The sequence below is a fragment of the Nanorana parkeri genome, unplaced genomic scaffold (assembly GCF_000935625.1).
Source record: "Nanorana parkeri isolate BGI_ZX_2015 unplaced genomic scaffold, ASM93562v1 scaffold1532, whole genome shotgun sequence".
In the NCBI taxonomy this organism is placed as follows: Eukaryota; Metazoa; Chordata; class Amphibia; order Anura; family Dicroglossidae; genus Nanorana; species Nanorana parkeri.
The window spans coordinates 128,024-141,099 of record NW_017307800.1 but is presented as its reverse complement, the minus strand read 5'-3'; the positions used below and the strand labels follow the sequence as shown (position 1 = coordinate 141,099).

The following is a 13,076-nucleotide window of genomic DNA, read 5'->3' as shown; positions in this document are numbered from 1 at the left end:
ACTCTTTACAGCATGCACTGCGGATCGGTAGTTTCATTTTATCATATGGGCATGCGCGAAAGTAGCGGTGCATTGTCAGAAGGGGGTGTGTCCGTTGCAAATAATGAATGATTTACCTTGCTGATGCAAGAAGGCGGCACGGAAGGAGTGGCTTTTCCCATAGCAAACATGGCCGTTCGCTGCATTACAGAGCCGAATTTTAAAGATAAAACAAGGTGTTTAAAAATGAAGAAACAGCTTCTTTTTTTTTTCCCAACCCCCCGGGGCGCAAGGCTCCCGACAGGGGTTGAGACTGTTGGTCCACCAACCCGAAGGCCGGTGGACCCCGATCCTTTGGGGACCTGCCGAAACAGGTCCCTCACAGTACTAGGCAGGGGGGATCTCCCGAAGAGAAACTCCCCTCCTGGGTGGGAGGAGACAGAGAACCGTGTAGGAGGCAGAGAATCTCCTCCCAGCATCAGGAATAGGCCCCGAAGAAACCTGCACCTTCAGCATCTGTGGGTCAATGCCAAAAAAGGGCCAATCGTGCATAGAGTGCTATAAATAATAAGTGCCAGTGCACCACGCTGACAGGCCTTAGGGGCCGGAGTGCAAAAATATTGCCCCAGACTAGCCATAAGGCCTGTCCAAGAGGCGTTGTGCAGAAAATTGTAATGTGGTGTGTGACCGAGTGATCAGTGAGTCAATGTGGGGTCCCACACCCAAGTGACTTCCTGAGCACTCCTGGGATGCCACCCCCCCGGGGGCACCACAACACTTCTGCCGCCCCCGAACCCTCGACCAAGCTTCGCATCTGTTCAGTCAGTAGGCAATGGTGCCGAGGAAACCCCCCCTGCTAAAAAAAAAAAGTCGCCTCGAGCACCTGCCTTTACTCCTGAAGGTACTAAGCAACTGTCCGTCCCAAGGACAGTCCATGCTTTTCCCCTGTGGAACTGATAAGAACAGATTTTTTTATTTTTTTTTATATATCGAAGCTCATGGACGTGCATCAAAACAAACTTCCCCGTGAACAAAAAAAGTGAACCGTGAAATCACAGCACACAAAAACGTGCACAAGGGTGCAAGGTCCTTCCAAAGAAGGGACCTACTTCCCGACCCCCCGGGGCGCAAGGCTCCCGACAGGGGTTGAGACTGTTGGCCCACCAACCCGAAGGCCGGTGGACCCCGATCCTTTGGGGACCTGTCAAAACAGGTCCCACACAGTACTAGGCAAGGGGGATCTCCCGAAGAGAAACCCCCTTCCTGGGTGGGAGGAGACAGAATCTCCTCCCAGCGTCAGGAATAGGCACCGAAGAAACCTGCACCTTCAGCATCTGTGGGTCAAAAAGCGTTAAAAAAAAAGCCAATCGTGCATAGAGTGCAATAAATAGTACTAAAGTGCCAGTGCACCACGCTGACAGGCCTTAGGGGCCGAGTGCAAAAAAATTGCCCCGGGCTAGCCATAAGGCCTGTCCAAGAGGCGTTGTTCAGAAAAAAGCAATGTGGTGTGTGACCGAGTGATCAGTGAGTCAACGTGGGTTCCCATACCCAAGTGACTACCTGATCACCCCTGGGACGCCACCCCCAGGGGGCACAACACCACGGGCTTCTGCCGCCCCCAACCCTCCAGCCAGACCAAGCTTCGCATCCATTCGTCTCAGGAGGCAGGGCACCTTCAGAGATCCCTCCGCCGGAGCCCACCCATCACAAGGGTCGAAAGCTCCGATGGCCTGGAACCTCATCCAGCCCCCTACCAATTATGCCAGGAAATACTGAGCGGCCATCTACCCCTCTCCTAAGGTGACAGCCGCTGTTCTTTCCCGACAACTGATAAGAACAGATTTTTTTTTTCCGAAGCCCGTGTACGTGCATCAAAACAAACTCCCCCCTGTGAACAAAAAAAGTGAACCGTGAAATCACAGCACACAAAAACGTGCACAAGGGTGCAAGGTCCTTCAAAAGAAGGGACCTACTTTCCCGACCCCACGGGGCGCAAGGCTCCCGACAGGGGTTGAGACTGTTGGCCCACCAACACGAAGGCCGATGGACCATTTCCGTCGGGGACCTGCCGAAACAGGTCCCTCACAGTACTAGGCAGGGGGGATCTCCCAAAGAGAAACCCCCCTCCTGGGTGGGAGGAGACCGAGAACCCCGTAGGAGGCACAGAATCTCCTCCCAGCATCAGGAATAGGCCCCGAAGAAACCTGCACCTTCAGCATCTGTGGGTCAAAAAGCTTTTGAAAAAAAAGCCAAACGTGCAATCGTGCATAAATAATACTAAAGTGCCAGTGCACCACGCTGACAGGTCTTAGGGGCCGAGTGCAAAAAAATTGCCCCGGACTAGCCAAAAGGCCTGTCCAAGAGGCGATGTGCAGAAAATGCAAGGTGGTGTGTGACCAAGTGATCAGTGAGTCAATGTGGGGTCCCACACCCAAGTGACCTCCTGAGCACCCCTGGGACGCCACCCCCAGGGGGCACAACACCACGGCTTCTGCCGCCCCCGAACCCTCTAGCCTCGACCAAGTTTCGTATCCATTCCCATCAGGAGCTACCTACCAATTACGCCAGGAACCTACTGGTCCGTCCATCCACCCTTCCTAGGCGACAGCGGACTTTCAGTTCCTGACAACTGATAAGAACAGATACTACACTTGATCTTAGCCAAAAGGCCGAGAAGCAATATTAAGTTTTTCAGATCACTGATAGGAAAACAGTAGTGTTATGATGCATGCTCATAGTGATTACACGGATGGTATTGTGTTTTCCAAAATCATAAACAGATCTCTATGTCACCTTAAAGGGACCCTGCGTGGCCCCCAAACACTTGGCGAATTGACGATTGCGATGTTTCCTCAAAAATAAGCAAAAGAATTGAATGCTTTTGACTGAGTGCTGGTGATTTCGGTCTTTACGATTTTGAAGGAAAAACAGGATTACAGGTTTTTTTTTTTTTTTTTAAAACAAATAGTTTTCCTTCAGCTCTGTACATTGTTTTCCTGTGCCATGCACATCCTGTAAACTCTTTGGGGTCTAATTATGGGGGGGGGGAAATCACATAGGTTTGTCCACTGAAACAGCACATAAATTCATTCTATGCAAATTAACCAACTGTTGTGATAAAAGGACAAAAACAGATGTTCTTAGTGTCATTTCTCTCCAGGTTGTATGTTCAATTGTGAAAATATTGTATTATGGCCACTAGATGGCGCTGAGGATCATACAAACATGCATGAATTCCCCATTATCCTTAGCGCCATCTAGAGGTCATTTTATAAATAGACCCATCGGTGTGGACGAGAACTGCTTGTAATCCAACCTGAAGTGTGCAGGAAAGTGTGACAATGCTGCAGCTAAACACAGAACATTGTCACCCTAGGACCGGTATGCAGAGACATGTTTGTTGGATTTAATTAAACGAAGCATATAGATAAAATACATATGTTTTTTTTATTACTTATCCCACCTTAGAGGAGGTTCCTTCTGTTCCTTTTATACCACAGCCCAGCATAGAACTTCCAAAGTTACTGCAGGACAGGAAAAACTTTTTAACCGCTTGAAGACCAGGTGTTAAGATCCCCTACCTGGCCAGGCCATTTTTCAGTATTCAGCGCTGCGGTACTTTGACTGACATTTATTCCGTCACGCAACTCTGTACTGAAATGAATTTTATACCTTTAGGGACAGATAGAGCTTTATTTTGGTGGTATTTAATCACCACTGCGGGTTTTATTTTTTACTATATTCAGGAGAAATTACTGAAAATTGAGAAAATTGTGCATTAGCGGGGATTTCCCGCGCGCGCCCGAGCGGGCGGATGTAACAGGACGTGTATACACGCCCAGTTACATCCAAGAAGCTCCCGGCAGGCCGTGTATACACAGCGGCTGGCCGGGAGGGAGTTAAAGAGGACAATCTGTGGAAGATGTGCCCAAAAAGGCAGGCAGAGGAGAAAAGACTAGTTGCCAATAGAGCCTGTGAGCTCCCTGCAGCACATTCCACCCAACCCCCATTAATGACTTAACATTCCACGATCTGCATTGTGTTTGTGTGGATGTGGCTATCAGGGTAGATCATGGCTTTGCTTCTTCATATCAGGGCCGCCCCCTCATTGACTGGTGCTCTAATGGAGGGATAATTAGGCAGCAGCCAAAGAGGTTCAGAAAACACAGTTCCTCTAGAGTGGATGAAGAAGTAGGATCATAGCACTGCAGGTTCTCATGTAAAGCTTTCTCTCCAAGGTAAAACAAAATAGTGAGCAGCACATTAATGGCATCACCAAATCTTGAGTAACTAGCAGTCAGACATGGTGCCTTAGACCTTACACTCCAGACATATTGTTAGGAGGCTCAAGGCACTGCTATTTTTTTAAAACAAGGAAATGAAAGGCAGGAGGTACTGCTTGGACATAGTTACCATTTCTAGATGTTTCCTCTTACCTAGCACATATTTCCTTTTTACTCCCCACCTCCATTTGCTCACCGACAGACCAATGCCAGTAAAACAGTACTGGAAGGCCAAATTGCAAAAAACTGGGGCCCAGCGCTGTCACAGAGTGCCTGAGGACAAAAAGAGGAGTATAACAGGAAATGTTGGCAGCCATCTCACATCTCCTAAATATGTTTTGTGGAGCTGATAAGATGGCTTCAGTACACAAGTTAATAACCAGGGATGTGTATACAGACCTGAAGTTTTGGCTTCACTTTAAAAGGATTAAATAAGGGCTCAATTGAGAAAAGTACAAAACAAAGAATCCCCAGCACACCTGGTCATTGGAGACCATAAACTGAATAATAGATTAGTGCCAGGTTGCTGTACGCAAAGCTAGTAGAGTCCTGTATCAAGGAGGGAATATTTTGTAGGGATAGGTCTATAATTTTGCCACTTTACACATCAATGGTTCAGCCCCACCTGGAGTATGCGGTGCAGTTTTGGGCACCGGTGCACAGAAGGGATGTCCTTGAACTGCAGAAAGTCCAGCAGAGGGCGAACAAACTCATCAAGGGGATGGAGGACCAGAACTATGAGGCATATTAATGCAGTCGATAAATTAAATGCAGGTGTACCAGGAGGTAGCCTACTCCTACTCACAAGGTGCAGGGACGCACCAGGGGCCCAGCAACCAAAAATGCACACTGGGACCTCTGCTTTAACGCACACTGTTAGACAGGGTCATTTGTTTTGTTGCAGGCTAGCTGGGGATTTTGTGTTTTGTATTGTTGTAAACCTTCCCATGTGCACCCCGCTACAAAGGCTGGTTATACATTTTATAAGGTTACCATCTTTTTCCAATTGAGAAAAAGTACCCCAGCTTTTGTGGCTGACCTGTAAAAGCCCCAATGTGCAACTATTGCAGCCATTAAAAGTTTCTACTTCCACGCAGCACCACTGACTATCATTTGTACTAAAATGTGCTGAAACCAATGGACTTCATTGGGAAATCTGACAACATCAGAGCAATCAGGTGAAATATCCAGTAAAGTGAACGTAGCATAGGTATGGAGGAATGCAGGCTCGGTAACCTTTTACACAATATGATTTTTGGGCTCTAAATTACTTTCAGTACTGCAAAGGGATTCACACACAAAAATAAAATTATGAATCGTATTTGGACTCCAGTGCTTTCACTTCAACTGCAAAGCATTCATTCAACTTGGTATTCTTGCACACAAAATGAAAAAATAAAACAGTATGTATGTGGTTTTCCCACGTTTATTGGAAATCATGATACAAACAATTAAACTCCCCCCCGTGGTGTTTTGAAGTTCATCCCCACGGTGGGCTGGGTCACCTGCAGGTTGGACAAGCCGCCAAAGTCCTGAAAATTAGAACAAGAATAAGTGCCACATACTACCAATTCATTTACAGACATTTTGCCCTGACCTGCAACCATTCAAATGACAGTCTTTGATTTTATTAGCTGCATGCCAAGGACGGCAAATTGTATCCTAGTTTAGCTCTGCATTTCACGGTGTCAGCTGCCGACACTTTGCTCTGTGAATGAGCAGTGTAATGCCAATGATCATTGTCCAGTGAAAAGACAGAAGCCTCACAAGGATGTGAGAATCACAAGACTGGCTGCATGGAACAAAATCTTTTGGCAGGTTAAATCTGTGCACATGAATTTGAAAACCTCTCTCGTGGTTTCCCTGGATTTAAAGGAGAACTATGAGGCGAGTGAAAAATCACTCACCTCATAGTTCTAGCCGACCTGTGACAACGAGACTGTCACAGGTCGGTTCAGTAGATCGGGAAGTGAGCGAACACATACAGTCTCTCGCTCACTTCTCGATCTATCCCTGCAGAGAGCCATGACTAACTCACAGCCTCCGGCAGGGATTCCCCCTCCCCGATCCTCCAGCGCTGACTGGCGGAACGGGCGGGAGCGGGCATAGCTGGCTCTGCCTCTAGATAGGCAGAGCCAGCTGTCACTCACACAGCTAGGTGGATCTTGACAGTAAAGTCGGTATCCGTCCCAGCATCTCAGTATACTGAGCTTTGGGAGGACACTAGTTTGTGTCCTCCCGTTACCCTAAGGAGAACTATGGGGAAAGGCCCTGACCCCATAGTTATAAAAGATAAATTATACATAAATATTAACATTCTTGCTTGAATTAAGAGTAGTACAAGTGATTCATTTGTTTCCTAGACAATGTGCAGCTCTATGTTCCCCCTTCAATGTGTGCCACATGAGTGAAGACCTACATACACTATATTGCCAAAAGTTTTGGGACGCCTGCCTTTACACGCACATGAACTTTAATGGCATCCCAGTCTAAAAGGTGCCCATACACCTGCCGATTATCGTACGATAATCGGCAGGTGTATGGAAGGCGTGCGACCGTTTCTACTGTACGGTCGCACGTCTTTTGTCTTCCGAGCACGCTTTAGAACCTGCTGAAAATCTTAAGATTTTCGGCGGGTTAGTGGCGTGCTTGGAAGACAAATGCTGCACGGGCCGGTGTGCGCAAGCACACACTGCGCGCTCAGCATTGGAATCATCGGAAGCTATTGACTTTGCAGACAGTTGGCGACTTCTGCGCAGTATGCGCTGACCCCGCTCTGTCATTTTACATGGACTACCACTTCGCGGCGGAGTTGCTTCCACTTTGTTATAATACCACTAATGGTTGACCGGAATATTTAGTAGCAAGGAAACGTCACAGAACACCTGAATCCAATGATTTGGAGGGGTGTCCCAATAATTTCGGCAATATAGTGTATGTGGTCATGATCCCGATCACATGACCATGTCAGGGTCCCTCTTAGAGCTGCAGCTAACGATTATTTTCAAAATCGATTAGTTAGCCGATTATTACGTTCGATTAATCGGTTAAACAATAAAATAAAGTTTAAAAAATGGCTCCAGTGATAGGACTACTAGTTTGTATTGAGGTTGTAGTCCATCACAGGAGCAAGCTTGGAGCGGTGGAAGTAAAAAAGAAAAAAAAGATAGTGTGGTGTGCAATATAGTGAAATGGAAAGTGTAAAATTATACAGCAATGAATGCAGAATGGCACCGGCTATAGAGGACTACAAAACCCAGCAAAAGCACATTATACAGCGCAATGCAGAACACCGCCAGCTATAGAGGAATACAACAAATCCCAGCAATAGTACATAATAGCTGGCGGCATTCTGCATTGTGCTGTATAATGTACTATTGCTGGGTTTTGTAGTCCTCTATAGCTGGTGGTATTTAGCATTGTACCACTTTATAATGTACTATTGCTGGGATTTGTTGTAGTCCTCTATAGCTGGTGGTATTCCGCATTGCGCTGTATAATGTATTATTGCTGGGACTTGTAGTCCTCTATACAGCGCAATGCAGAATATCACCAGCTATAGAGGAGTACAACAAATCCCAGCAATACATTATACATACAGTGTATAATGCATTGCTGGTATTTGTATTCCTATGTATAATGTACAGTACAATGTACCAGAGAAATACAAATCCCAGCAATACATTATAGAGCACCATGTGTGGGAAAGTGCAGGCTTACCTGACCAGTCTTCCAGCAACTTGCTTCTGAGATTGGACCTGTCTATCAGCTGCTGTCATCCCCCCACCCCTGCTCCTCCTTACTACATCTCCCCGCGTGCCTTGCCGATCGTGGATGGGCAGGAAATGTGAGGCGGGGAGGAGGTGCGGCGTGTGGAGCGTGGATGCGAGCGGGTCTGGCAGCGGCGAGCGTGAGGTGGGGAGGAGGTGCGGCGCACAGCGTGTGGAGCTGTGAACAGGGCCAACTGATCGGAAGCCGATTAATCGATTATTGAAAAAGTTGACAACTTTTTCAATAATCGATTATAATCGATTATGTCGATTAGTTGTTGCACCCCTAGTAAGAAACATTGCAAACACTTCTGTTGCTTCATTTACCAATCCCAGCAAGACTTAACATGAGCACCATTTTACTAAGAATGTCTTCAACCATCCAGAGGAAATTATGACTTTCACAAGGTTACTGTATTCAATAACTCCTTCACACCATAGTTAATCTGGAAGGAGAAAAAGGCTCTACAAGCTACAACCAAGTAAACAGCCCCATACACAGCAAATGCCTAAAGTTGTATGAAAGGAACAGGGTTTGGATTGTACAAATGACAACCAAACACGGGAAAATCTTTCAAAGCATGCTTTTCCTGCAGTATCAATGACCGGGCCACTGATCAAACCACAATCACTTTCGATGCAGGTGTTAAAACCTTAAAATATGGAAACTGGATCCTACAAATCAAGCAAATGACCACTCCCAGGTAAAAACATGCACTTACCAGCAACTTTAGCATTTCCTTGGTGTCAGGGTCAACCTCAATGATCTCTTGATCCAGGGCAGATACCTACAAGAAATGGAAGAAAACAAACACTTCTTATACACCATAACTAAGTGCAGAGGACATTAAAGGACTTGCCGGAGAACAGAAAGTACAACCAGTATTGAAAAAACTGAACATAACCACACTAATATTTGGTAAACAAGAGCTTAAATATATGGGGACTTAAAGCTACCTTATAATGGATGTGATTCCCAAAGACCCAACCAGGTAGTGATATGTGGCATCACAAGATAGCTGGAGGGTCAATGAATGAACAACACAGGTAATTTCCACATGTATTAAAGATTACATCTAGGAACCATCTGAAATCTACAGTAGTGCAGTGACCTGCTTGAAAGCTGTCATGCGTTTCAGCTTTAGCAGAACTAAAATGTTATACTGACACATACATACCACTACTCTGTTTTAGGAACATCACTTTATACAACTTCCCCCTGAACGATTTGTATTATTCCATGCCTCACCACACCTTCTCAAAAAAGGGGGACAGGTTTAACAAGGGATCTGAGCTCTGTAAGAGTAGGGCACATTTGTGACAGGTCACCTAATATTTCATGAGCTCAGGATTGTAGCTCTACTAGGAGCAGCCAAGAAACTCCAGAGGAGCTGCTCACAAGTAGAAAATCCAGGATCTTCATCTAGGGACATTAGAATCAATTCACTGGGAACCCATTCACACAAAGTGCTTTGGGTCAAGTTGCTTAACACAGGACCAAAAGAATACCTGAAAGCCATTGTTTTTGGTATGCACCGAGTGAAAGATGCTGGATTACAATGAAGCACAATGCATCAAAGCAGGCAGCAATGCACATTAAGAAAAATTGAGTTGGGCTCCAGTTGTGAACCAAAACGCCACACATCAATTCAACACATTAAAATTGCACATCAATGCAATCTATTGAAAAGATGGGTTCCAATACAACCCACATGCATTTAGCATGTGCCAAAATGCAGCAGAAATTGTGTCAATCCAGTCTAAAGCCTACATTCCAAATGCATGAAGTCTTTGCTTTCTTAAGAAAAGGGCCACATCCTGAGAAGAAATTGCAGAGTGGGACTGTGGCTATGAGTGGAAGCAGCAATCTCTGTGCAAAGGTCTGAAACACCCCCTGCTGAGTCTTAGCTTTCAGGTTGAGTAGCTACGATCTGCCCGTCCAAGGTGGGCAGATCGTACGGGCTTTCAAGAAGCATACGACCATCGCAAGACAAAAGTCTTGCGATGGTCGTAAGGTGTATGGGCACCTTAAGACTGACTCACTAGGGGGCAGAGCAAACCTCTGCAGTGGGACCACTGCTTCCCCCAGAACTCCTACTCTGAAGCTAGTGGAAGGGGACAGGTCTTCCACTCAGACTGTGGCTGCTTTAGAAAGAAAACAATGAACACGTTTTTGCTTTATTGCGCCTGGATTTAGCAGATTTAAACTGGAGGGTTCAATTAGGCTTAAGCTGTAATGATTTCCACGACCGTCATAATCGACTTGTTTAATTGCCACAGGCTGTCACTGCTGACTACTGTCATTATAGAAAATATTCTCCCGTCCTTCTCTATGGGAGAACGCGGCCATACGCCGCCCTACGCTCACCCGCCCTGTTCGTGCGCTGACAGGGTGGATCCTGCCTGCATCCGAGCCAGGACACCAGCCAGCATGCAAAAAAAAAAAACCAAAAAAACTTCACCGCTAAGGTTAAAAACAGAAGTTTAGATACACGTCTTCTACAGAAAATGTGAAAGCCGCAGCAAGGCACCTCTATATAGTGCGGTCCTAAATCTAAACTATGACAGTCTCCATCTTGGAGCACATGTGGCAAAAGATTTTTTTTGCATGCTGGCTGGTGGGTGTGCTGGGAAACTTTTTGCTGTTACTGTTTAAAGCCCTTCTATGTGTACCTTGCTGTAAAGCTGTTAACAAATTGATGAGTGCGTTTGCCATTTGATTTGCGAGCCAGGACACCCACCTACACTTGGGGTGAGCGTAGGGCGGCGTATGGCCACGTACTCCCAAAGAGAAGGACCGTCATCTTTATCCTTTCATCAGTATTTGGAGAACCACTGACCTGCTACTACATGTGAATATCAGCTGTCAAGACACCCAATATAGTCATGTTTTTGGGTCTACAACTTCCTAAGCAGATAATTGATATGGATGACAGCTCTGGTACTTGCATTTTCAATCAGCTCCTAGATTTTTAGCGGGACAGGTTTTCTTTTGGGCCAGGTATCATTTAACTCCAGTGTTCAGAAACAAATGCTTCTTTAAAGTGGCTTACAGAGAAAATCCATCTAGCATACAGGCCACGGCCTGAGAGGATGCAGAACCGGGACCTGCAAATTTACTAATCCATAGTTCTGGGTGCGAGATCCACACCATCCCATCCTGAAGGCAAACACATTGCAAAGGTAACCGATGACAAAAGATATTGGAACTACTGACATTACGCTGTCCCTGAGCTGAAAAAGCAAGCAGCAAAGAGTCTGAACTCCAATCCTGTATACCTCTCCCAAGTCAATAACCTACCTGAAAAGCAAACCAAAACAAAAATAACAGCAGAGTCTGCAATTTGGTATCTGCAGAGGCCCCCTGTGAAGGAAACTGGTGCTACTTTCACCAACTAGTTTTCAGTATTCGGTGTGAATCAGACATTCCAACACCTGACAAGCTTATACTTTTAGTAGCCATGCAGCATCAGATATAAGCTGCATCTGGTAGCTCCAACATGAAAAAAAATAAAAGATACATTAAAGAGCTTGCACTGGGTATGCAAATAGCTCTCCTACAACACAATCATGGGCTTATCAATCCCCAGAAGCGATTACCAAAATGTGTGTACAGTTTATAGCACAGTGACCTATTTTTACCACTTTTACTGCATCAATGAATCACACCAAGAACACAGTTTGACCTGAAATGAATACAGCACAATGCCAGTGTATGAAAGCCTCAGGGTTTGGTAGCTATAGTGGATGAACCCCAAACACGGGAAATGCTTTCACATGCTGCTATCCCTGCAGTATCAATGACCGGGACACATCCAGTACCACAATCACTTTCGATGCAGGTCTTCCGTACAGAGCCCCATATCCACTCTATTAAATGAAGGTTGTTTCCTGCGGTAGTGTCCCCATTAGATTTTCCCCTCACTTCTTATCCTTGGCATTTGTAGCTTTTATCATCAGGGAGCCTGTGCTGGCTAGGGGGATAGCTCTGCTACAACACAAGCATGGGTACTCAGATCCCCAGATTACTGACAATAGTGAGCGAGGTGGATTGCTGAGCAGTAACAAAACTTGGTCATATATTCCTACAGATTGCAGGAACAAACATATTTAACACTTAAGATGAACTTCTGAATCTTCTATGTTCCTGCATCACACACAGACTTGGGAGACATTTTGCATTGTGAATTGCACAGGTTATCCCTATGTGCTGACACAAAGCAGGTCAACATTTGAGATCTGACTGCCAACTGACCAAATTCCAGACAAAACCAAGGACTTTGGACGCCTACAGTCTGAGTCCTTACTACAGTTTATTCCATTCATCACACTACAATCTCTATACTCACCTCAGGAACATAGTTATCCCTCCTCTCTCTTTCCTCCTCCTGCAGTTTGATGGAGATGCCTCTGACGGGGCCTCTCTGGATGCGCTTCATGAGGTGGGTAACATATCTACAAAATATGAAAACACAGAAAGTGAGCATTTCACATTTGTATATGCATTCCGACTGTAAACATTAGGAATGCATGTTTAACGCACATCACCATGAACAAGTATAAACAGCGTTCAACATATTTACTCCCCCCACTATCATGACTAGGCACCTAGGTCACCAGCAGAGCCACAATTACCTTTCTTACGGACCGGATTAAAGGGTGGCACACAAGAATTAACCAAGGATTCCCATTTAGATGTTTAGGGTCCCAGACATACCCAACATGCATCCCAAAAACGCACATGCCTTACTTTCCCACAGTAGAATTCAAATTATATTGCTTTAAACTCCCCTACCCAGCAATCTTGTTGCGCAGCTTTTTGCTGGGGATGATGGCGATCTCCTCACACACACGCTTGTTTGAGTGGAAGTCATTGCCTAGCCGGGTGTAGTACTTTTCAATGATGACCCGCGCAGCCTTTTTCACGGTCTTTGTTCTGACGCGTCCCTGAAAAATTAGACAGAAGATGTGATAATCAGGATTTTTGCAGTATTAATAATAGGAAACCTGGTGATCTGAAGGGGGGTGGGGGGGGGGGGAGGCG

General features: G+C 45.8%; 1 protein-coding gene across 1 annotated transcript in view; it reads right to left on the bottom strand.

The window, feature by feature from the left end:
• Positions 1-5,672: 5,672 nt before the first annotated feature.
• The window catches only part of RPS17 (ribosomal protein S17), a 9,431-nt gene continuing 2,027 nt past the window's right edge, over positions 5,673-13,076 (bottom strand). The window contains exons 2-5 of the mRNA XM_018570427.1: positions 12,828-12,979; positions 12,382-12,487; positions 8,755-8,820; positions 5,673-5,794 (exon numbers count right to left, since the gene is read on the bottom strand). Coding sequence (XP_018425929.1) covers positions 5,714-5,794; positions 8,755-8,820; positions 12,382-12,487; positions 12,828-12,979 — 405 coding nt within the window. The 3' untranslated portion in view covers positions 5,673-5,713. The remainder of the gene's footprint in view (positions 5,795-8,754; positions 8,821-12,381; positions 12,488-12,827; positions 12,980-13,076) is intronic.